The sequence below is a fragment of the Triticum urartu genome, chromosome 3 (assembly GCF_003073215.2).
Source record: "Triticum urartu cultivar G1812 chromosome 3, Tu2.1, whole genome shotgun sequence".
Lineage (NCBI taxonomy): Eukaryota > Viridiplantae > Streptophyta > Magnoliopsida > Poales > Poaceae > Triticum > Triticum urartu.
In genome coordinates, this window is record NC_053024.1 from 396,700,396 (window position 1) to 396,724,750 (window position 24,355).

A 24,355-nucleotide genomic window follows, 5' to 3' on the forward strand; every position below is an offset into this window, starting at 1 on the left:
TAATGTTGCCATTTACAGCATTTCCTCTTGCTACCCTACCATGGACCCTCCATGACATATATTTCATCCTTTTCGGTTTATAGGGCTTATTTCAAAATCTTAGTTTTTTTATTTTATTAGGCTCAATTTGATTGTTCCCATCATAAATTCAGATTTCAAGGTGCATTAAATCATCACATGCAAATATTAAGAGAAAATTGACTAATGCATGTACTTTATGCATGCATGCATTGTAATTAATACATTGGTAAACATAAATTTTTTGAGAAAAACAAGAGTATTAATTGGGTGTTTTTGCAAATTACAAATAATATTCCATCATTCACCATCTATCTTGGTTGATGAGATTTTTGAATTGAGCCCTATAAACTGAAAAGGAGGGGGTACTGGAGAAGTCTGTTAGACATCACCAAGCATATTGAATAACAAGTCTTATCAGATGAATGGTTCAAAATGTTGTATGCAAGTCCAAGCATGATTGTAAGTTTTGTTGCAAGTCTATCTCAAGCATTGAGCATTACTGTCGAGGACCATGCCGCTGCAATGGACCTCCCGGTTTTCTCTGAATATGCAAAGGCAAGGAGTGCATTAGACCTCCCAGCCTCGCCTGAATATGCAGAGCCACCGAACGACCATCTTCTCGGCTGACGTATCATTTCAAGCTATCTCCTAAGACTATTATTGTTAACATGTTGGAACAGCCCTAGACTAGCTCTCTGTGGTTGCACTAACGGAGGTAGACGAAGCAAGAAAAGAACGCATGGAGTTTGACGACGAACGCCCGGCCGCTCGTATATACGGCCTTTGTTCCTTCAGCTCAAACTGGCTCACACAAACGAACCAGCAGCAGTACAGGGAGTTTATACGCGGGGCTGAAAAGCAGGCGCACGTATGGACGTCGCACGACTGCCCATCTCGCTCCCGCTGCGTGCACTAGGATCCGCTTGGCCCGGCCGCGTCCGCGACGCGCTCAAACACGGGTGACGCGGGCCTGCCCCAACAGATCGCTCCAGCCACGCTCCACACACCATCGAACTAGCTAGCTACTGCACACATGCGCACACACGCACGCCACACACACCTATGGCGCTGCGTCCCGCTCCCACGCGCACACGACGCGTCCAACGAGCCTGACACGTCCGACAAGATCGACCGCACCAGACGCAATGGCTTATTCCAACATAACAGTATCACGTTTGGTCATTGAAGATATGACAGGGACTATTGTTGAAGGCCACAGAAAATTATTGGGAAAAAAGTACTCCATTCTTTATAGAATGATTAGTTAAGATGAGCAGAAAGTAACAATCCTAGCTAGATTTTGCGGAGCCTACTTGCTTTTTCCCACATCTTCATTATGGTATCTGAACAATTTCTTTTGAGACGATTTGTACCCTCCGCTTGCCACCACATCATCTAACATTTTAGTAGATGATGATGCAATAAATCGAATGCAAGCATCTTGTAGCCCAGAACGAGTATGTTGATTGGCCAAAGCCAATGTAGTTGCAACAGACTCGGCATCGAGGTGTTTGCAGAGGATGATTTCGCACATAAGCTTCAATCTTTCCATGCCATAGCGATCCGCAGCCACAAGTAGGTGTCTGATCACCTTTTTCTTATCGTCTCCATCCAGCAAGTCGTCGTCGTCGTCAGGCAACGAATCGTTACAAATGAAGTAGAGCAGAAACTTGAAGACAACGGGTTGCATGTTGGCAATGACGATGCGGCTTGAATCCTTCTCCATCATCGGCCCGTAGAGCATGGCCTTGAAAACCGGAGACCGCACCGCCAGCACGAGCTTGTGGGCTGGGAATTCCTCTCCTTGAACCTCGAATGTCACATCCGCGCCCTCATTTGCCTCTGGCAGCTTCCCGAGTTGGTCCGTGATTTCCGACGGTGGCACCGGCACCTGGGCCTCCGCCTCGAAAACATATGGCTCCTTGATGATGGTCACGGTGCATTTGATAGTGAGACGGTCATCAACAATATATTCTGATGCTTCCATCTTGCCCCTGTTTATGTTGTGCGTGACAAAGTGGCTCAGATCGCGAAGATTGGCCGACATGGCCACCGACGAAGAAAGAGAAAACCGCTTGGTTGCCCAGTAGAACAAGCTGATTGTGGAGGATACCCGCGGCGGGAATTCCTTCCCACACAGCTCCATCAGCTCCAGACCGACCACCATATCGTCCTTGCCATCTTCCAAATATCCGTCCGGGTAATAGTGAAGGCGCCAGTAATGGCCGCCAATGGTGAACCAGGACGACTTGATGTAGCAGCCGACGCCCATGCCCCTGTGAATGATGTAATCGGAGATCTTGAACAAGTGCTCCCCCTGCTCCGACTCCGCTGTGCACGTCATGCGCTCAGCAAGATCGACATTACATTACAATTTCTTGGTCTTGTCCTGGTGCAGATTGATTGATTCTTGACCCATAGTACGTATAGTATATATATATATAGACCGAATTTCTCACGGCGTAAACCGCCTCGCTTTGGCGACGCGTGTCCCACGCCTTAACATGCACCCCGTCGCTCCCAACCGCTGAATCGTTATCCTCTCGTCTCCTTATTCGTTGACTTTGTCTTCCTATCCACCCAACCGCTGAATCCATGGTTGCCTACCTCATCAAGGCAGCAACTTAGGAACGCAGCGATGCCCGACCGCTCCTTGCTGCAAGCTCTCACCGCCCGGCCGCTCAGCAACAACGATGTTGCAGGAGGAGGCCCCTGTCGCTACTCGCCCGAGCTGACTGCACGCTCCTGCCAGCACGCGGGCGTGCCCTCTGCAGGGCAGGGGCTCGACTGCTGCTAGCCTGCAGCACCAGCGTTGCGATGAAGTTTTGATGGCCGGCGGGGTGCTGCGACGGAGCACGCCAGTCCGTGTGGTGCTGCGCTGGAGCGGGGTGGAGCCTCGTCGGGGGTCCGTTTTGGTGTTGCTATGGAGCTGCGACGGAGCACCCTCGCGTCGTGCGTGCTGCGATGAGGTTTCAATGGAGCATCGCCGGGGGTCGTCGGCGCTGCAATGGAGCGGCAACGGAGCACCGTCACACCGGGTCGTGCTGCGACGAGGTTTCAATGGAGCATCGCCAGGGGTCGTCGGCGCTGCAGCGACGAAGCACCGTCACGCCGGGCTGTGTTGTGATGAGGTTGCAATGGAGCATCGCCGAGGTCGTCTGCCCTCCAGTAGTTTCCTTGTATTCAAGCTTTTTCATTGGTGAGAGATTTACAGGCAACAAAACTGGTGTCGGTCATCACCAGACTCAATAGTTGCAGTAGTATTGAAGCAGTCTTAAGCAACTTTAAGTTGTCTCATATAATCTCACAACAGTCACGAAGTAGTCTTGCTGAATAATTAAAGCGAGCAGTCTTATAGTTGTTCCATATAATCTCACATCAGTTTTGAGGTTGCGGTACTATTTGTAATTTTGTATTACGTATTCTTCTTCCTTCTTTTTTGTGAAAATAAATATAAGCGAATGTGTTGGCAATTGCTAACTCTCAGCTCTCATGTTAGCACCCGGTTTCAACTAACCACAATGTGTATGCATATGGCTGCATCACATTCCATGGTACCGCGGTGAACGAACGTATAGGACGAACCTCAATCAAGTAGTATAGCCAAAAGTGCTCTCATCGTCCTTCTGTATTTGGTGGAATGGCCCACTTTGTGTTTTGATAGACAAAAAATACATTAATGAGAGAAGGAACTAAAAAGAATGTCAGCTTACAGATTTTTAAACTTGTATGTTGCCACTTCACAGTGACCCCGCTTCAACTCTGCTCTGAATAAATGGACTTTCTCTCTTTTTTTGCGGGTGGACTTTCTCGTGGTTTGTTGTTGCCGTCCTTTCTTTGGCTTCAGTTTGCATAGCACAACAGCCAGCCATCATTCATTTCCAGACGCAATGAATCCACATTTGCCATGAGATGCTGAACTGAGTGAGTTCCAACAGTGAAAAATGCATGTTTAATCAGAGGAAAAGAGAAAATACAATCACAACGGATTTAACATTTCAAGTCCCCCAAAGATCATATCGAGCACCCGCAACCCATGCGCTCAAGTCACAACAGCGGGTTGTCCAGGCTGGGTCGTCTGCCCTATTCTGCCAAGACCACAACTAACCTAAAGCCACCACGTAGGACATTCGCATCCGAACATCCTCTTTCTCCCCTCAACCATGACATGCACATGCTTAGAAGGATGAAACCGGATAAATATGGGATAGCATTGGATAACTCCCTTCCCTATCCCGTCTGCGAGCATTCATGGTGTCTTTTTTAGGATCTGTATTGGAGACGCCCTTGCATCATAATAAATATAGTTTCTTACCTAAAAAAATGTTACGCCATTTTCTTCTGGAATGCGTGACACAAAGGTCAGAAGCGAATCACTTGCACCATATATCACACACACCAACAACTTGGCACCCATGCAACGCAAACAAAGGACTGCTTCACAAGCACCAGCCAACTCAACAAGCATGTACAGTACTGCAGAGAATTAAGAACTTGCATTGTCTTGGCTATTCTGCTAATACCAAGGCGAGTCAGGGACTGCGGTGATGACGCTCTTGACCTGCATGTACTTGTCGATGGCCATCATCCCCTGGTCCCGGCCGAACCCGCTCATCTTGTACCCGCCGAAGGGCGCCTCGGGGTCGAAGGCGAAGTAGCAGTTGACCCACACGGTCCCCGCGCGCACCGATCTCGACACCCTGTTGGCGATGTCCAAATTCTTGGTGATTATGCCGGCGGCCAGCCCGTACTTGGTGCAGTTGGCCTTCTCTATCGCCTCATCGACCGTCCTGCAGACACAGCCGGGCAAAAAGGCACTTAGTCAGGGACTAGCAGTTGATAATTCAAGAACCAAGTGAAATTTCGTCAGATGACATTGTGAAAACTTTGGCGTACTTGAACTTCATGAGGGACATCACGGGGCCAAAGATCTCATCTTGAGCGATCTTCATGTCCTCCTATAGAAGCCACGTGAGCATGCGTTAGTGTCAAACTGTCAATCCATCTGAATGCAGGCGATGTACGATTCCCTCCCCGCTTCAGTAATATGATGTGTACACCTCATCTCTTGTGCATCTACAAGTTGAAATTACCTTGACATCTGCAAATATGGTAGGCTCAATGTAGTATCCTTTGTCGCTGGCAGGTTTGCCGCCGGTGAGAAGTGTCGCTCCCTCGCTCTTGCCATGCTCAATGTACCTTAGGACCCTCTCAAATTGCTCCTTATCAACCTAGATTCAAGCAAAGTAACGGTTGAAATAACTATATTTGCCACTTTCTTTCCGGCCATGAGCACGACTAGTTTCCACTTTCCAGTTGAGCATGGCTGATGGAAAATGAAGGCACAATTTACCTGGGGACCCATGTTGGTGGCGACATCAAACGGGTCTCCGACTTTCCAGTTCTGGGCAGCCACCACAGCCCTCTTCACAAACTCGTCGTAGATCCCTTCCTGAACATAAACACGGGACCCCGCGACGCAAACCTCTCCCTGGAAGTCCAGATTCAGATAGCACTATATGTGGTCAGTGTCTGTCTTTTGCTACGTGGAACTGTTTACTCTTGGTAATTCTATCCTCTGTGAGGAGAATGCCATCTACTATTACCTTGTTGAAGAAGATGGCAAGCCTTGAGAGCTCGACCGCCATGTCGACATCAGCGTCGTCGAAGATTATCAGAGGCGACTTGCCACCGAGCTCAAGCGATACCGTCTTCAGGTTGCTCCGGGCAGATGCCTCCATGATGAGGCGGCCTACTTCACCAGAGCCAGTGAAGGCAACCTGGTCGATGTGGTGGTGGTTTCTTTCATTAGGATTTAGGACAAGTAAGACAGAAATGCATAGCACAGCACAGGTACTAATAATGGTGATTTGTGCTCACGCTGTCAACGTCCATGTGGGAGGCGATGGCGGCGCCGGCCGTCGGGCCGAAGCCAGGGACGACATTGATCACTCCGTCCGGAATGCCAGCCTAAACATGTATGCATGCACGTGAGGACAGTTCACATCATCACATGGAGAGTGTTGAAAGAGCGTTAGCTTGCACAGAGATTCATTACCAGCTTTGCAAGGTGAGCATAGTAGAGGGCCGAGAGGGGCGTCTGCTCGGCGGGCTTGACGACGACGGTGCATCCGGCGGCGAGCGCCGGGCTGATCTTGAGGAAGAACATGAGGCTGGGGAAGTTCCACGGGATGATGATGCCGACGACCCCGATGGGCTCCTTGAGGGTGTACCCCTGGTACTTGCCGGACACACGCAGCGACTCGCCGTGGATCTTGTCGGCGGCGCCGGCGTAATAGCGCAGCATCTGCACGGCGGAAGGGATGTCGATGATCTTGCCCAACAGGAGCAGCTTGCCGGCGTCGGCGCCGTCCAGCGCCGCCAGCTCCTCGATGTGCTGCTCCATCAGGTCGGCCAGCTTGTTCATGGCCCTGCTCCTCTCCTGCATGGATGCATGCATGCCGGCGACGAGCGACCTTGTCAGCAGGTCAATTTGTCGGATGAGCTACAGCAACAGGGAGTGCCGGATTGGATTACGTACGTAGCCTGACATGCGGGGCCACATGCCATGCTCGAAGGCCTCCCTGGCGGCCTCGACGGCGAGGTCCACGTCGGCTTTGTCCGCCTCTGCGATGTGGGCCAGCACGTCGCCTGTCCGCGGGTCCCTCGTCTCAAACGTCTTGCCTGAAAAATGAAATCGATCCACCCATAAATCACATGAGCACCATCGCCTCCCAAAATGAAATCCACCAGCAGGAAAACAAACGTCTTGCCAACGTCGAACGGTAATACTCTGTGGAAAAATAAACCGTCGACGCGTAGGCGGTGGCTACCATATATAAACATCCAGTGGCGGCAATTAAATATCAAAGGGATAGAAGACCTTGCGGCAATAATTCCATATATTATGGGATGATGCCGTCGAATCTCGTGAATGTGGCAGAGATAAGTTTCTTTTTTAGGGTAGAGAGACAAGTTGGTTCGATCCATTGAGCGAGCAAGCAGGTACTTTCACAAGCATCTCGCAAAAAAAAGGTACTTTCACAAGCAAAAAATAAAATGAATTAAAGCCTACTTTGTATCCTAGCTATACCTTTTTTTTTTGCAGATTTACAAGAATTCAAATATGTGCATGAAACTTAAGGTAAGCACACGACACCGAGTCATATAGATTATGCATACCAGAATTTTCTAAGGAACAGAAAAAGAAGACATTTCATAGAGCTGGGTGAGCATGTATGCTTATCCACACCACGATATTTCACAGATAACTGACGTGTGGATTTTGGCTCCTCATTTGGATTATCTTGTTTAGGACGTACTGATTGTTAGAACTCAAACGAATAGGCTCAATCTTATCGACTCCTCCCAACTACGCAGTAACATATACGTTAGCGAAGACGACAAAGGGAAGCTGGCGCGTAGGTATCCACCCCGTAAAAACCAAAACAACGTAGGTATCCACCAAACTGGAGCATAGCCAGTATATGCCTGCACAAACTAATTCATCATGACGACGTACCTGATGCGGCGTCAACGAACTCGCCGTTGATGAAGAGCTTGGTGTACTTGATCTCCGGCACCACCACCACCGGCTTGCCGTCGCACCCGCCGCCCTCGTTGCTCCCCATTGCGATGCGTGTCTCACCTCAGCAACACGGCCTCGAGTTGAGTAGGTTGGCTCTGCCTCTCGATCTTTCTGCTCCTCTACGGGAGAAAAGTCTTGTAGAACTAGGACTCTATATATAGAGTGCTATGGTGTCTGGCCACAGCTTGGAGAAGTACTTGTGGGACTTGAAAACTCTCTCTTCTCCTCCACCTTGCGTGTCAGTTAGTTGATGTTGCATCTCCTTCCAAGGAATATAGATGGTCAGCTCTTTGCTCTGTCACATTCGTACTTGAACTACACAAATAATAAATGCACCACGCATGCTCCCACATACAATTTCCTTTAGAAAAAAAGAGAATAATTTCTAGCCTCTGCATCATTGCAATGCACACGACCATAATAAGTTTATTTAAGTTCAAGTAACTATGAAGTACACAAGAAAGAACAAAGTAGACACGACCGACGAAAATAGAAATATCTCCCTACACATAGCCTATTATTGAACTATCATTAAAATCGGTTTCACGTATCCCTCATTCACGCCCGCGTACATGTATGCCTCTCGATGTCTTTCTTTTCGGCCTTCATATGTTTGATATTGCATAGTAGCTCAAGCATTTTACCTTGAGAATATGTAAAATATTTCTTTTGCATATAATGTATAAGTGTGTGGCCTTTCTAGCTTTTTGTAATGGAAATTTAATTTATTTCCGGTATTCTTTAACAAACCTGCAGGAGCACTGCCTTTTTGTTAAGAAGAGGAAAACATAATATGTGCATGATGGCATGTTTGTAAGAAAGAGACACGCCGGAACCCAAAAAATGCATAGCTTTTTTTTTCGCGAATACGCAAAAGCTTTGCGTATCATTGCATTGATAGGGGAAGAAAACAGTAGCAATTACAGGGGGAGCCTCGCAAGCACGTACACGAGAGGGCGTGAGCGAGAACTACAAGGGCGCATACACGGAGGGGAGGGGGATGCGCAAGCCCCTACAAGACACTATGGGGGCGGGAGCAGGTTGCTGAGCCCCTTGGCTCCGGCGGCGGCCCAGTTGCGGGCGTCTTCCTTGATGTCGTTGACGAGGAGTGGGATCGAGGGGGTCGCATCATTGACGAAGCAGGCGTTTCACGCCTTCCAAAGGCGCCAGGCGGTAAGAATGATGAGCGAAGCTAGACCGCGTCGCAAGGATGTCGGCGCGTCCTGCACGGACTGGGAGAACCAGTCACGAAAGTCCAACCCGGGGGTGGGGAGTGGCATGTCTGTGATCTGGTACCAGGATAGGACCTCATGCCATGTCTGCCTAGAGAAGACGCAACCAGCGAGAAGGTGCGCCATGGTCTCGGGCTCCTGGTCACAGAGTAGGCACATCGGGGCATGGGTAAGGCCGCGGCGGGCAAGCCGGTCGACAGTCCAGCACCGTCGTTGGAAGGCAAGCCAAAGGAAGATCTTGATGCGGAGGGGTGCCCAAGATTTCCACGTAAGTCTCCAGGAGGGCTCGATCGTGGAACCGGCAAATAGGGCCTTGTAGCACGACTTGGCGGAGTACACGTCGTTCGACGTCCAGCGCCAGGTGAGGGTGTTCGGGGCGCCGGAGAGTGTGATCTGTTGGAGTCGCGCCCGGAGGTGGACGTACTGCACAAGTGCCGCTGGGTCCAGATGGCCATGCACATCCTGAATCCAGGCATGGCAGGCCAAGCCATGGCCACGGTGCGTGTCTTGCGGTGTTGGCGGGGCACGAGGGCATGGACGAGAAGAGCCAGCTCGGCGATGGAGGTCTCGTCGATCCAATGGTCCTCCCAGAATGTCATCGCCGATCGTCCAGGTGGTGGAGGACCGGAAGATGGCCTGGACGGCCGGGCTGCTGGGGATATGGAGGTGTCGGCACGGGCGGGTGTGGTTAGTCTTGTGAAGCCATAGCCACTGGGCCTGCAGGGCGTGGGCGGAGCGCTGTAGGTCTGGGACGCCGAGGCCGCCATAGGCCAGTGGCCGGTAGAGTCTGGCCTAGCTGACGAGGCAGTGGCCTCCGTTGGTTGTTTTTCGACCTTGCCAGAGGAAAGCACGAATGAGGCGGTTCACCTGCTGCAAGATGGAGGTGTGCAGCGACATGACAATCAGAATGTGGGTGGGCATCACGTAGAAGACGTGCCGAACGAGGGCCAAATGCTCATTGCGGGAAAGCATGGACGCCCACCACGAGGAGAGCTTCTTTTCCAGCTTCTCGACGAAGGGCTGTAAGGACGAGGCGGTGATCTTGCGGATGGATAGCGGGAGGCCAAGGTACTTGATGGGGAACTCGCCAATCAGGCACGGGAAGTGGCTGGAGAGGGAGTCCCGGAGCTCGGGTGATCACTGGATAGGTAGTGTCGTGCACTTTGCGAGGTTGGTGTGGAGGCCTGAGGCGGTGCTGAACAGCCGGAGGATGTAGCGCACGGATCGCGCTCGTTGGGTGGCAGAATAGCACGACATCATCTGCGTAGAGAGAGAGAGAGAGGCTAGAGGACATGTGGTGCTCCGTAAGACGGTGAATGAGCCCCAAGGATGTGGCCCACTAGAAGAGGCAGTTTAGAACGTCAATGACGATCACGAAGAGCATGGGGACAACGGGTCGCCCTGACAGAGTCCCTTGCAGTGGTAGATCGGTGGCCCCGGGAGTCCATTGATGAGTACTCCGGTGCTCGCAGTGGACATGAGGATAGCTAAAACCTCATGCTAATTACTCCTGATTTTGGTGATTCTTTGTTGAAAAATCATGGCCCTCTACATGATATTGTTGAAGGCGAGGTGGCGTTCTCGTGCCGTTAAAGATGTGTCGGCTTCTTTCCTTTCAGACATTCCACATGATATAGATGATGAACCCACTGTGCCGCCTCTTGTGATTGTTGCTAATATTCCTCAAACATCATCCCACCAAATTCAGTCGAAGGAAAGGTTTACTATGAGTCCAGCTGATGATGCTCATCATCGACGTTGTTTAGCAAATAACTTGAATAACAATACAGTAACGCAGGTAGATTTTTATGACAGTACAATGCAACCTCAAATTATCAAGTGGACATGCGTTATACTGTCCTAAAAATCCATAGTTTGCATTATATTGTCATAAAAATTTGTTGCATAGTTTGATCTTGCTGAAAAGAGACCAAACTATGGATACACAATGCATTCTTTGTATTCTCGTATTCCATCTTCAACTTATCATTGTTGCCCATTTAATGTTTGGATGGATACTACTTCCTCCTTTCTGGTTTATAGGGCTTAAATCTGAAATCTCATCAACCAAGATGAATGGTGAGTGGAGGAATGTATCTCGTAGTTTACAAAATTACTCAAACTTTAACCTACATTAATTACAATGTATGCATGAATGACCATTAAATGAGTAAGAATGGTTACATGCATTGGTTGGTTTCTTTTAGTCCTTGCCTGCATTAATTTAATGCACCTTGAAATATGAACATGTGGTGGAAAGAAGTGAAAATACGATTTATAATATGAAAAAGGTAAGAAAATGAGATAAGTCTAATAAACCGGAAAGAAGGGAATAATAGGTTCAACATAACTTGCATTGTGTGGAGACATCTTGGCATGTGTTTCCTACAAAGTAGGCTAATTACCAATGTTAATTGTACCTTGTGACATCAATGCTGGTGGAAACCTATATGATCACACAGATCTCTAGGATGGTGCGGGCGACAGATGCAAGTGGGAGGGCTACTCCTAGGGCAGTAAATCTGCACTCATGTGTAGATTTAAAGTTACTCCACGATATTATTCCAAAGAAAAATATGGACCATGTTGATACTTAAATTATTGTCAACGTATCTTTTCTGAATGTCCCTATTAATGCAGATAGATTTTTGCTGACTATTCCTGTGAGACTCAGCACAATTGTTTCTGTAAACATAAATTGTGAAAGTCATATTTGTGTTCTACAATGAGTTAATGACACAAGAAAGAACTAGTGGATTGGCTTGGATAGTAATAACGGATGATGCTTTAAGAAGGTTGATTATGAAGAACCATTTGAATACCTTGTAATTATTTGAATTGTATTGCCATTATGATATATATTATACAGTTAAATAAGGTAGTAGTTCAAAGTTCAGACTTTGCTTTCTGAAGAGATGTAATTATTTGAACCGTGTACAAATATGGTGTATGTATATATATATAATTCTTTTTCATAATGTTTATACATAAGGTCCAGTTTCAGATTTCTCATCAGGCCTCTGATTTCTGGGGCACTACCCTCGTCTCTTTGATGGTGGACCACCGTAGCTTTATCCCTTGGTTTATCTTTGTGGAAGGAAGTCCATCGGTTTCTTAACGGAACACTGAGCCTTCCAAAGAAATATAATGTCTGCAAGAGGAATAACATCGAGATTTGTTAACGACGTTCACCAAACTTGATTACATCTTGGGGCCTGACTATGGTCACTCATCCCCATGACACCGTCACAGTGCCATACAACGGCCACCTGGGCGCTGGCACATGCCGCCAGCTTCCCTTGCGTGTATGTGCTATTATGTTGGCATAATTACATCGTGTTTCTATCATCTTACTATATAAGAGGCCTATGATACAAGTGTCCTATTACGACACGACTTCATATTCTGTCTAAACAATATACAACTCAGAGTTCAAATGTAACATACCTTGTACATTATATTCGACACAATTCCAACAAACTCTACCTTGACGAATATTCTCCACCACCTTGAATTTGTCCATGCGTCAAAGTTCCACATACATTGGACTTGAGTTTATCCATGAGAACCACTGCTACTCCCAAACTCCATGTGACTCCACTCGCAAATGTAGTCCCTTCTTTTCTTGATCACGGTCAACATTCGAGCAAAATTAAGTTCCTCTTTACTCTACTTCGTGCTCCCAACTTCTGGAGTATTCGTTCAATGCCATCACGCCCTGATCACCGATCTGCGTGAAAGTGAGAAACTCACTTATCAGGTGTCACACGTAAGAGTTAGCTGAACTCAACATCCTCGCTCTTCCATGACCGCCTATCTGAAACTTGAAAAAAAATCGTCGTTGCTTGTTGTCACCCTGATTCAAATTCGCAACTGTCTCACCACATGTATGACCACCAGAGCCCTGGCTCGTCTCCATGTCCCATGCATACCGCACACCTTGCCACTATTACCGCATCCAGTCTCTATTGTCCCGGTCAAGTCTCATGGGCCACGGACCCACACCATTCAACCGTCACTACAGAATACCACTGGTCATCGCCGACTGATGACGAGTCTCACGTTTCCATCAAACCACTGAGCTCCAGTCCGAACCACATGTCTCATGCTTTTCCCACTGAAATAGGCTTTGACTCTTTGTTGACTTCCATTGTAGCCTCTTAATCAGCCAAGTGAAGTCTTCCATCAGACCTCGGCTCCACCTTCAACATGACCTCGTTGTAGATGATCAGTCCACCCTCACGCCCCATCGACTTCAAACTCTGTGTGTACACCACCTTAGATCAACCCCGCGCCATAGTCTTGTTGAAGCCACACAAGCCCTTAGGCATTTGCCACATGTTCAAGCATCCTTGTTGCGCCAAAAAATGTCACCCTTGTCTGCTATAACCCAAGGTTTCCGGTCTCGTCGAACTTCTCCACCTCAAACCTGGTACGTGATGACACCATGGTTCTTTGAACGGCTGACCCTGTGAAAATTTATCTGAGATTTCCACGCGATGCCCCAAGTACACGAACGAAACCTTCACGTGCTACTAGCAATTCCAACCAAAAATTTTTGGTGTTCACATGATGGCTCCCTTGGCTAAAAAATTCAATGTTGGCTAATTGCCTTGCCAAAGCCTTCCGCCGGATGTGCACAAACGAGGGATGTTTTATCCTTCAGATGATCTGCCTTTTGTGTCAACACGAGAACTTGGTCCTTCATTATCGTGTTGTGATTGCTTGTTCTTCGGTGGATTGAACACGTACCTCGGATTAACTCTAGCAAATACTATTAATGAAATCAGCATGGAAATTCACAGGGGCACTCACTTGCCAAGGCCTGCCGCCCGCTCGATTTGCCTCACGATTCGCAAAATAGTTGAATCCCGCACGGCGGCAAAGTAAAAAAGAAAAGCCGTCAAAAAGCTTTTTAGGTTTTAAAAGTGAAACTTACAATTTTTGCATCTAAAAATGCCAAGTTTCAACAAGTTTCGGAGATATAATCTTAAGCAATTTTTTTCTGTCGGTCGTACACACAAAATAATTAAGTTTTATCGGTCGCTCGTACTAAGTTTCAACATCGAAACTTAACATGTTTTTAAGTCATCAAAATATATTCAAAATTGATCTTATTTTAAAGCGTTGTTCACGAGAAACATGAATATGAAAACAGAACTTAATTTGAAATTTTTGTTTAAAAGATATAGGACGTTGAAAATCGGAAGGCAAAATAAAAGGACCGCACTATGGATCTAAGTGCCCCCGCACTTTTGTACCACAAATCCATGCACCTCAAGAGTAACGTAGTAAAACAGAAACATCATATCTCAACCTATGGATGTCATTTCCTCGAAACATCAGGAGTAATTAAGTCAACGCTACAAATGCCAATCATTCTGTTGGGTCCTTCTACACCAGAATGTGCTATTATAAGACATACAGTGCATAAAATAACTCTTTGGCTCAAGTTGATGGAACCATCCATAATTTTCTAGCATACCCTCACATGGCAAGATAAGCCACCAATGTGGCATAGAATTAAATAAAGAAAGATATGATTTAGTATCATATCATGATACCGTATCATAATAAATGTTATGCTACTATATGTCATGTATGATAATAAAAGGTCACCTATGATACTAGTATATGATACACTATGCATTACGGAGACAACATCATATGCATGAATCATAGGTCTGGTTCATTGATACTTGATGAGATAATATGCTCCAATTTACCTGGCGGTGTCTCGTTCCAGGGAGAAAATGAAGTGGAATAGGATATGGTTGCGTGTTGGTATATCTGGTGGGAACGACGTCAAGTGTCCCATGATAAAGAGATTGGTACGCCAGCACGATCGTCTCTACAGATTAGGGGTATCGTTGCTAACTGGATAGCAGAAAAGAAGCTAGTTCCTCCACGACAGACTAGATGGTCTAGACCAGCATCAGGCTGTATAAAGCTTAACGTTGATGCTTCATATCATGTTGACTCAGGTGCAGAGGCAAGTGGTGCTATTTTACGAGATTCGAAGGGAGGTTTTGTTGCAGCGGCCATGGAATATAAACCGAATGCAATGGACGCTCCAACGATGGAGGCGTTTGCGCTATTATTGGGACTACGACTTGCTGAGGAGATGGGCATTTTTTCTTTGTCCATTGAGAGCGATTCTATGGAGATTGTTCAATCTATCCAGAATCCGGATGACTACCGGGCGTCAGGTGCGGTAATTACTGATGATTGTCGAAGGTTGATGAGTTCTTTTGGCAAGGCGACAATAAATCATTGTGTGCGTGATGTAAACGAGTGCGCTCATACTATTGCTCGTTTTAGTTTCTTGGGTCAGGAGTCAAGGGTGTGGCTTGATAAACCTCTGGATTTCCTGATTCCGCTTATTGTAAAGGATATGATTATGAATGAAATATAGTCGCCGAAGTTCAAAAAAAGTTATGATACTACTCACTACGGGCAGCCTAAGAGTATCATCCACTGTCACCTAAATCAAATAGAAATATAATTTGGCACTGTATTTAATGATGTGTGTGTGAGAGAGAGAGAGCCCTAGTATCATATCATCATATACAATTCATAGCACGTCAAACAAGGAAAAATAATTAAAAATAAATCATAGCCACAACTTTGTATGGAGATTCTATAAATGAATAAATGAAGTGTCAATATGATATTAGTCTATGATACTATGCATTGAGGAGTTAGTGGCATACTAGTATTATATGTATGGTACTAATTTATGATACTCCCCACTACGAGGGGTCTTACAAGAGTATCATGCACTACCATTTATAAACTGGTATCAAACTATAATTAAAGATATGAGCAAAGATTCTAGTGTCATACCATGATATAGTAAAATATAGTGCACACAAAAATTAATAGTTAATAAATAAGGTGGCATGAGCATCTACAACCGTATTGGGTTATTTTGCCTCCCTTATATCCACAAACACGTCTGAACATGTCAGGTTGCGCAACCTCCCCCCTCCCGCGCTCAACACACACACATTTGACAACCCCCAAGTACATACAAATACATGCAACGCCAATCAACACATACATTGATCATCACATCGCACATACGATATATGGCAGGTCATACATAACCAGAGGACAACCTGACATAGCAGTTCCTAGAACTACGATCATACTAATATTGGATAGTACTAAGCATTTTACTAGAAAAATGGGGAAAGATCTTCACCTCTTTGCCTTGCCCTTACCCTTTCCCTTGTCATTTTTTCATTTCCTAAGCGACGGTAGTACATTGCAAAGACAACATAGGAGTCATCGTCTAGGGGGCATTGAAGTCGGTGGCAGAGATGGAGGAGTCGGAAGAGGAGGGGGGCCCAATGAGACATCGGGCGGCATGGCCTGCTCCAAGGTAAGGAAGCGAGCTTTGGCGACGATGGCTGATTGCTCAACTTTGAGCAGTTCTAATGCTCTGATGCCTCCTACAATGCATGGAATTATTGGAGCGATGGGCGGTCGTCGTGCATCGCACCGGTCAATGAACGACCCAAGACGCCACGGACCAGTCACTCCTCGTCGGACTTGAAGGGCACGGTGGCCCACTTGGAGCGGCTGGATGATATGTCTCCAACGTATCTATAATTTTTGATTGTTCCATGCTATTATATTATCTGTTTTGGATGTTTTATATGCATTGGGACTAACCTATTAACCTAGAGCCCAGTGCCAGTTTATGTTTTTTCCTTGTTTTTGAGATTCGCAGAAAAGGAATACCAAACGGAGTCCAAACGGAATGAAACCTTCGCGATGATTTTTCTTGGACTAGAAGACACACTAGAGACTTGGAGATCAAATCAGACGCCCCCACCCTTGTGGGCCCCTCGTGACCCTCCTGGCCTAATTCTTTCACCCAAATATTCACATATATTCTCAAACCACCAGAAGCATCCACGAAAACACTTTTCCACCGCCGCAACCTTGTGTACCCATGAGATCCCATCTAGGGGCCTTTTTCGGCATCCTTCCGGAGGGGTATTCGATCACAGAGGGCTTCTACATCAACTCTAATTCCCTTCCGATGAAGCGTGAGTTGTTTACCTCAGACCTACGGGTCCATAGCTAGTAGCTAGATGGCTTCTTCTCTCTCTTTAATTCTCAATACCATGTTCTCCTCGATGTTCTTGAAGATCTATCCGATGTAATCTTCTTTTGCGGTGTGTTTGTCGAGATCCAATGAATTGTGGATTTATGATCAGCTTATCTATGAATATTATTTGAATCTTCTATGAATTCTTTTATGCATGATTTGATATCTTTGTAATTCTCTTCGAACTATCGGTTTAGTTTGGCCAACTAGATTGGTTTTTTCTTGCAATGGGAGAAGTGCTTAGCTTTGGGTTCAATCTTATGGTGTCCTTTCCCAGTGACAGTAGGGGCAGCAAGGCACGTATTGTATTGTTGCCATCGAGGATAAAAAGATGGGGTTTTCATCATATTGCTTGAGTTAATTCCTCTACATCATGTCATCTTACTTAATGCGTTACTCTGTTCTTCATGAACTTAATACTCTAGATGCAGGCAGGAGTCGGTCGATATGTGGAGTAATAGTAGTAGATGTAGAATTGTTTCGGTCTACTTGACATAGACGTGATGCCTATATTCATGATCATTGCCTTAGATATCGTCATAACTTTGCGCTTGTCTATCAATTGCCCGGCAGTAATTTGTTCACCCACTGTATTATTTGCTATCATGAGAGAAGCCTCTAGTGAAACCTATGGCCCCCGGGTCTATTTTCCATCATATAAGTTTCTATTTTCCATCATATAAGTTTCCGATCTACTATTTTTCAATCGTTTACTTTCAGATCTATAAACCAAAAATATTTACTTTACCGTTTATCTATCTCTATCAGATCTCACTTTTGCAAGTAACCGTGAAGGGATTGAAAACCCCTTTATCGTGTTGGGGGCACGTTGTTTGATTGTTTGTGCAAGTATTAGGTGATTTGTGCGTTGTCTCCTACTGGATTGATACCTTGGTTCTCAAACTGAGGAAAATACTTATCTCTACTTTGCTGCATCACCCTTTCCTCTTCAAGGGAAAAACCAACACAAGCTTAAGAAGTAGCACTGGACACGTCCCGAGCCACTTGCCTGGCGCGGCGAGCTACCCATGCCTCGAACTCGAGGAGCCGTCGTGGGATTGGTGGACATGGCCCTATCAAGTAGCGTCGTTTGCGAGTTTGCCCGTTGTGATGATCAGGAGTTGCAAGAGCCCAGTAGGGCCACTTGTGACAACACGAACCTCGACGAGTGAGGTTGCACTCACCCCGTCGAGCCACCTAGGCGGTCGTGGAGTTTGAGGAGCCCCGTCGGGCCATCGGGAAGGGCGTGGAGCTCGAATCCACCTCTAGATTATCCCTGTCAACGGGGTCTACCTCAGACCTAGATTCGCTTCTAGTGCCAGACATGTTGGCACGGGACAGTGGAGATGAACCTCGGTCCAAAGCAGAGAGGATAGCTCGAGAAGTTGAGTAGAAGGAGCTAGAGTTTGGTCTAGGGTGCGATTTTGTAGGGCCGGGGTGGGCCAGGCTGGGTGATAATCCGCAAGTATAGGGGATCAATCATAGTCCTTTCGATAAGTAAGAGTGTTGAGCCCAATGAGGAGCAGAAGGAAATGACAAGCAGTTTTCATCAAGGTATTGAATAGCATCAAGGATCTGGACATTTAATATTTCACAAAATAAATCAACTAGCATCAACTACAAGATGTAATCAACACTACTAGCAACCCACCGGTACCAATCTAAGATTTTGAGACGAAGATTGAATACAAGAGATGAACTAGGGTTTGAGATGAGATGATGATGTTAAAGATGTTGATGAAGATTGATCCTCCCACGATGATAGGGTTATTGGTGATGTCGATGGCTCTGATCTCCCCCTCTCGTAGCGAAGTTTCCCTCGCGGAATCGCTCCACCGGAGAGCAAAAGTGCTCCTGCCCAGGTTCTGTCTCGAGACCGTGGCGCTTCATCCCGAAAGTCCTCCTCTTATGTTTTCTAGGGCAAATGGGATTATATACCAGAAGATGGGCCATGGAGGATGGCCAGGAGCCCCAAAAGCCACCAGGGTGCACCCTGGTGCCTTGTGGGCACCTGGTGGGCCCCCGTGTGGTATTTCTTTCTTCCAGTATTTTTATATATTTTAGAATAATTCTCCATAAAATTTCAGCTCATTTGGAGTTGTGCAGAATAGGTATCTCTGACATAGATTTTTCAGATCTAGAATTCCAGCTATCGGCAGTCTCCCTCTTCATATAGATCTTGCAAATTAAGAGAGAGAAAAAGCATTAGAATTGCACCACAAAGTATTGTATTGATTAAAAACATCATAAATAACAGTAGGAAAATGTAACACCCCGGTGTAATGATGCTACAGTAATTCCTAAGATCAAGCAAATCATTCTGCTAAAGCAGTGCTTAGTCACTTTGATCAATATCTCATTTCAAATTCCAGTCAAATTCAAACTCAAATGTTAAGTGAAATTCAAAGTTTCTCAAACATGAAAACTAAAATGTTCATCATGTGGCAAATATTCTTTTGATAGTATTGGCGGTGAACCAACATTTTTGCAAAATGTCTAAGTGCCCTAAACTAATTTAAATAGTGGCTAAAGCAATTAAATTAAATGCTTTTGAGTTAAAAAATGCTAAACTATTTTATTTTGGTTCCAAACTTGTTGTTCAATGTCCTAAATTGTTATACTATTTAGGTGTAAGTTTTATAAATTATAAAACTGTTTTGCTTTTTGGAAATAAATGAAAGCACAGAAGTTTAAAAAAATAGTAAAGGAAAAGGAAAGCAGAGAGAGAGAGAAAGCCCCCTACCCCCTGGGCCTCGGCCCAGCCGAGTCAGCTGGCCCAGCTAGAGCGGCCCAGTACCCCCTCCTCGGTCGCTCCCCTTCCTGTTCCTCCGACCATGGGGAAGGGGTGCGTCCAGGCGCCACCGCACCTCCTCGCCGGCGACGCCCATACAGGATAAGGGCGAGGCCGACGCCTCAGGCCTCCTCTCCCCACCTACCTGCACCCACTCCTCCGCTCTCCTCTGTCTTCCCACTCCTTAGATCCCCTTTCACCCGAGCGTCGTCGCCGCCGTGTTGCTGCTCCACTGCGGCCACCAGCCGCCCCGTGCCCTATCGTCGTGCCCGGGAGCACGACCGTCGTCTGCCTCGTCATCCCCGACCACCCAAACGGGCCGGGCATCACCGGAGAGCCCGCAACAACGTCTTCTTCCTTCTCTGCACCACCGCACACCGTCACCGTCTCCGGCCACCACGAGCCCTCCCCGAGCCGCGACCGCACAACTACAGGGCTGGTGAGCCCCGCGCTCCTTCCCCCTCTATTCTCAGCCTCTGCCATGGCCGTAGCTGCTCCCCTCCCATCGTGCCCGAGCTCGTCGCCGTGGTGGTCCTCGCTGCCGTGGCCACGACTCACGGAGCTGGCAGCCAACCGCCCCGTCGTGCTCAGCACCTCCGCCCGCACCCACTCCACGCGCCCGCTACTTCTCCCGCTCCCCCTAGCGCCATCGTCGACAGGCCAGTGCTCCGACCGCCGCCGCGAGCTCGTCTCCGGTGAGCTTGTCGCCTCCCGTCTACTACCGACTGCGGCAATGGATGCGTGATAACCCACAAGTATAGGGGATCACAACAGTTTTCGATAAGTAAGAGTGTCGAACCCAACAAGGAGCTAAAGGTAGAACAAATATTCCCTCAAGTTCTATCGACCACCGATACAACTCTACGCACGCTTGACGTTCGCTTTACCTAGAACAAGTATGAAACTAGAAGTACTTTGTAGGTGTTGTTGGATAGGTTTGCAAGATAATAAAGAGTACGTAAATAAAAAGTAGGGGCTGTTTAGATAAAGAAACAATAAAGTAAATATAGCGAGTGTGGAAAAGTGGTGGTAGGAGTTGCGAAATTGCCCCTAAGCAATTGACTACTTTACTAGACCGATAGCAAGTATTATGTGGGAGAGGCCACTGCTAGCATGGCATCCCTTACTTGGAATTCTATGCACTTATGATTGTAACTATTACCAAACATCCTCAACTACTAATGTTCATTAAGGTAAAACCCAACCATAGCATTAAGATATATTGGTCCCCCTTCAATCCCGTATGCATCAATTTCTATGCTAGGTTGAAGCTTCTGTCACTCTTGCCCTCCAATACATAGTCCTATCAACATACAACTAACCCTATGGTGTGATCCACGCGCGCGCTCATATCATGGGCACCAAAGGACAACAACATAACCACAAGCAAATTAAATCAATCATAGCAATTCATCAACCACCGATAGGACAACGAAAATCTACTCAGACATCATAGGATGGCAACACATCATTGGATAATATTATAAAGCATAAAGCACCATGTTCAAGTAGAGGGTACAACGGGTTGCGGGAGAGTGGACCGCTGTAGATAGAGGGGGGAAGGTGATGGAGATGTTGGTGAAGATCGCGGTGATGATGATGATGGCCACAGCGGCGTTCCGGCGCCACCGGAGGAGAGGGGGAGAGGGGCCCCCTTCTTCCTCTTCTTCCTTGACCTCCTCCCTAGATGGGAGAAGGGTTTCCCCTCTGGTCCTTGGCCTCCATGGCATGGGAGGGGCGAGAGCCCCTCCGAGATTGGATCTATCTCTCTGTTTCTCTCTGGTTCTGCCTTCTATTTTGACTCTGTTTCACCGTTTCATATATATATGGAGATCCATCACTCCGATTGGCCTGAAACCTCCGCCGTGATTTTTTTCCGAATATTAGCTTTCTTGCGGCAAAAGAAGAGCGTCAACCGCCTTACGGTGGGTTCACGAGGGTAGAGGGCGCGCCCTAAGGGGGGCACGCCCCCTGCCTCGTGACCACCTCGGGCACTGGTTCGCGTTGATTTTCCTTCCAAATTTTCCATATTTTCCAAAAATAAGCTCCGTCCGTTTTTATCCCGTTTGGACTCCGTTTGATATGGATATTCTGCGAAACCAAAAACATGCAACAGACAGGAACTGGCACTGGGCACTGGATCAATATGTTAGTCCCAAAAATAATATAAAAAGTTGCCAAAAAGTATATGAAAGTTGAATAATATTAGCATGGAACAATAAAAAATTATAGATACGACGGATACGTATCAGCATCCCCAAGCTTAATTCCTGCTCGTCCTCGAGGAGGTAAATGATAAAAAAGATAATTTTTGATGTGGAATGCTACCTAGCATAATCTTGATCATATGTCTAATCATGGCATGAATATTAAGACACGAGTGATTCAAAGCAATAATCTATCCTTTGACATAAAGACAATAATATTTCAAGCATACCAACCAAGCAATTATGTCTTATTGAAATAACATAGCCAAAGAAAGTTCATCCCTACAAAATCATATAGTCTGGCTATGCTCCATCTTCACCACACAAAGCATTCACATCATGCACAACCCCGATGACAAGCCAAGCAATTGTTTCATACTTTGACGTTTCTCAAACCTTTTCAACTTTCATGCAATACATGAGCGTGAGCCATGGACATAGCACTATAGGTGGAATAGAATATGATGGTGGGGGTTATGTGGAGAAGACAAAAAAAGGAGAAAGTCTCACATCAACTAAGCGTATCAACGGGCTATGGAGATGCCCATTAATAGATATCAATGTGAGGAGTAGGGATTGCCATGCAATGGATGCACTAGAGCTGTAAGTATATGAAAGCTCAAACTGAAACTAAGTGGGTGTGCATCCAACTTGCTTGCTCATGAAGACCTAGGGCATTTGAGGAAGCCCATCGTTAGAACATACAAGCCAAGTTCTATAATGAAAATTCCCACTAGTATATGAAAGTGATAACTAAAGAGACTCTCTATATGAAGAACATGGTGCTACTTTGAAGCACAAGTGTGGTAAAAGGATAGTAACATTGCCCCTTCTCTCTTTTTCTCTCATTTTTTGTTTTTTTGTTTTTTTATTTTTTTTTATTTTTTGGTGGGCTTCTTTGGCCTCTTTTTTTATTTGGACTTCTTTGGCCTCTTTTATTTTTTTTGTAAAGTCCGGAGTCTCATCCCGACTTATGGGGGAATCATAGTCTCCATCATCCTTTCCTCACTGGGGCAATGCTCTAATAATGATCATCATCACACTTTTATTTACTTACAACTCGATATCTAGAACAAAGATATGACTCTATATGAATGCCTCCGGCGGTGTACCGGGATGTGCAATGATCTAGCATAGCAATGACATAAAAAAACGGACAAGCCATGAAAACATCATGCTAGCTATCTTACGATCATGCAAAGCAATATGACAATAAATGCTCAAGTCATGTATATGATGATGATGGAAGTTGCATGGCAATATATCTCGGAATGACTATGGAAATGCCATAATAGGTAGGTATGGTGGCTGTTTTGAGGAAGATATAATGAGGCTTATGTGTGACAGAGCGTATCGTATCACGGGGTTTGGATGCACCGGCGAAGTTTGCACCAACTCTCGAGGTGAGAAAGGGAAATGCGCGGTACCGAAGAGGCTAGCAATGATGGAAGGGTGAGAGTGCGTATAATCCATGGACTCAACATTAGTCATAAAGAACTCACATACTTATTGCAAACATATATTAGTCACCGAAACAAAGTACTACGCACATGCTTCTAGGGGAATAGATTGGTAGGAAAAGACCATCGCTCATCCCCGACCGCCACTCATAAGGAAGACAATCAATAAACACCTCATGCTCCGACTTCGTTACATAAAAGTTCAGCATACGTGCATGCTACGGGACTTGCAAACGTCAACACAAGTATTTATCAATTTCACAATTACTCAACTAGCAGGACTCTAATATCACCACCTTTATATTGCAAAACTATTGCAAGGAATCAAACATATCATATTCAGCGATCTACAAGTTTATGTAGGATTTTATGACTAACCATGTGAATGACCAGTTCCTGTCATCTCTCTAAATAGATATAAGTGAAGAAAGAGAGTTTAATTCTTTATACAAAAGATATGCCCACGCTCTAACAAATATAAGTGAAGCAAAAGGGCATTCTACAAATGGCGGTTGTCTAAGTGAAGAGAAACAGGCAATCCAAACTTCAAATGATATAAGTGAAGCACATGAAGCATTCTATAAAGCCATACTCAAAGAATATAAGTGAAGTGCAAAGAGCATTCTATAAATCAACCAAGGAGTATCTCATACCAGCATGGTGCAAAAAAGAAACATGAAAACTAAAGTAAAGATGCTCCAAGGTTGCACATATCGCATGAACGAAACGAATCCGAAAACATACCGATACTTGTTGAAGAAAGAGGGGATGCCTCCCCAGCATCCCCAAGCTTAGACGCTTGAGTCTCCTTGAATATTTACTTGGGGTGCCTCGGGCATCCCCAAGATTGAGCTCTTGCCTCTCTTCCTTCTTCTCACATCGAAACCTTCTCAATCATCGAACACTTCATCCACACAAAACTTCAACAGAAAAC

At 46.1% G+C, this 24,355-nt stretch overlaps 1 protein-coding gene and 1 pseudogene across 1 annotated transcript; both read right to left on the bottom strand.

Annotated features, from left to right (window-relative positions):
• Positions 1-1,314: 1,314 nt before the first annotated feature.
• LOC125546837 lies at positions 1,315-2,365 on the bottom strand (annotated as a pseudogene).
• A 2,021-nt stretch (positions 2,366-4,386) lies between these two features.
• LOC125544090 (aldehyde dehydrogenase family 2 member C4-like) lies at positions 4,387-7,815 on the bottom strand. The gene is made up of 9 exons (XM_048707654.1): positions 7,544-7,815; positions 6,563-6,705; positions 6,080-6,463; positions 5,902-5,991; positions 5,628-5,801; positions 5,375-5,512; positions 5,115-5,252; positions 4,918-4,979; positions 4,387-4,811 (listed from the first exon to the last, which is right to left on the bottom strand). The coding sequence occupies exons 1-9, from the start codon at positions 7,650-7,652 to the stop codon at positions 4,538-4,540; spliced, it is 1,512 nt and encodes a 503-aa protein (XP_048563611.1). The 5' UTR covers positions 7,653-7,815; the 3' UTR covers positions 4,387-4,537.
• Between the last annotated feature and the right edge of the window lie 16,540 nt (positions 7,816-24,355).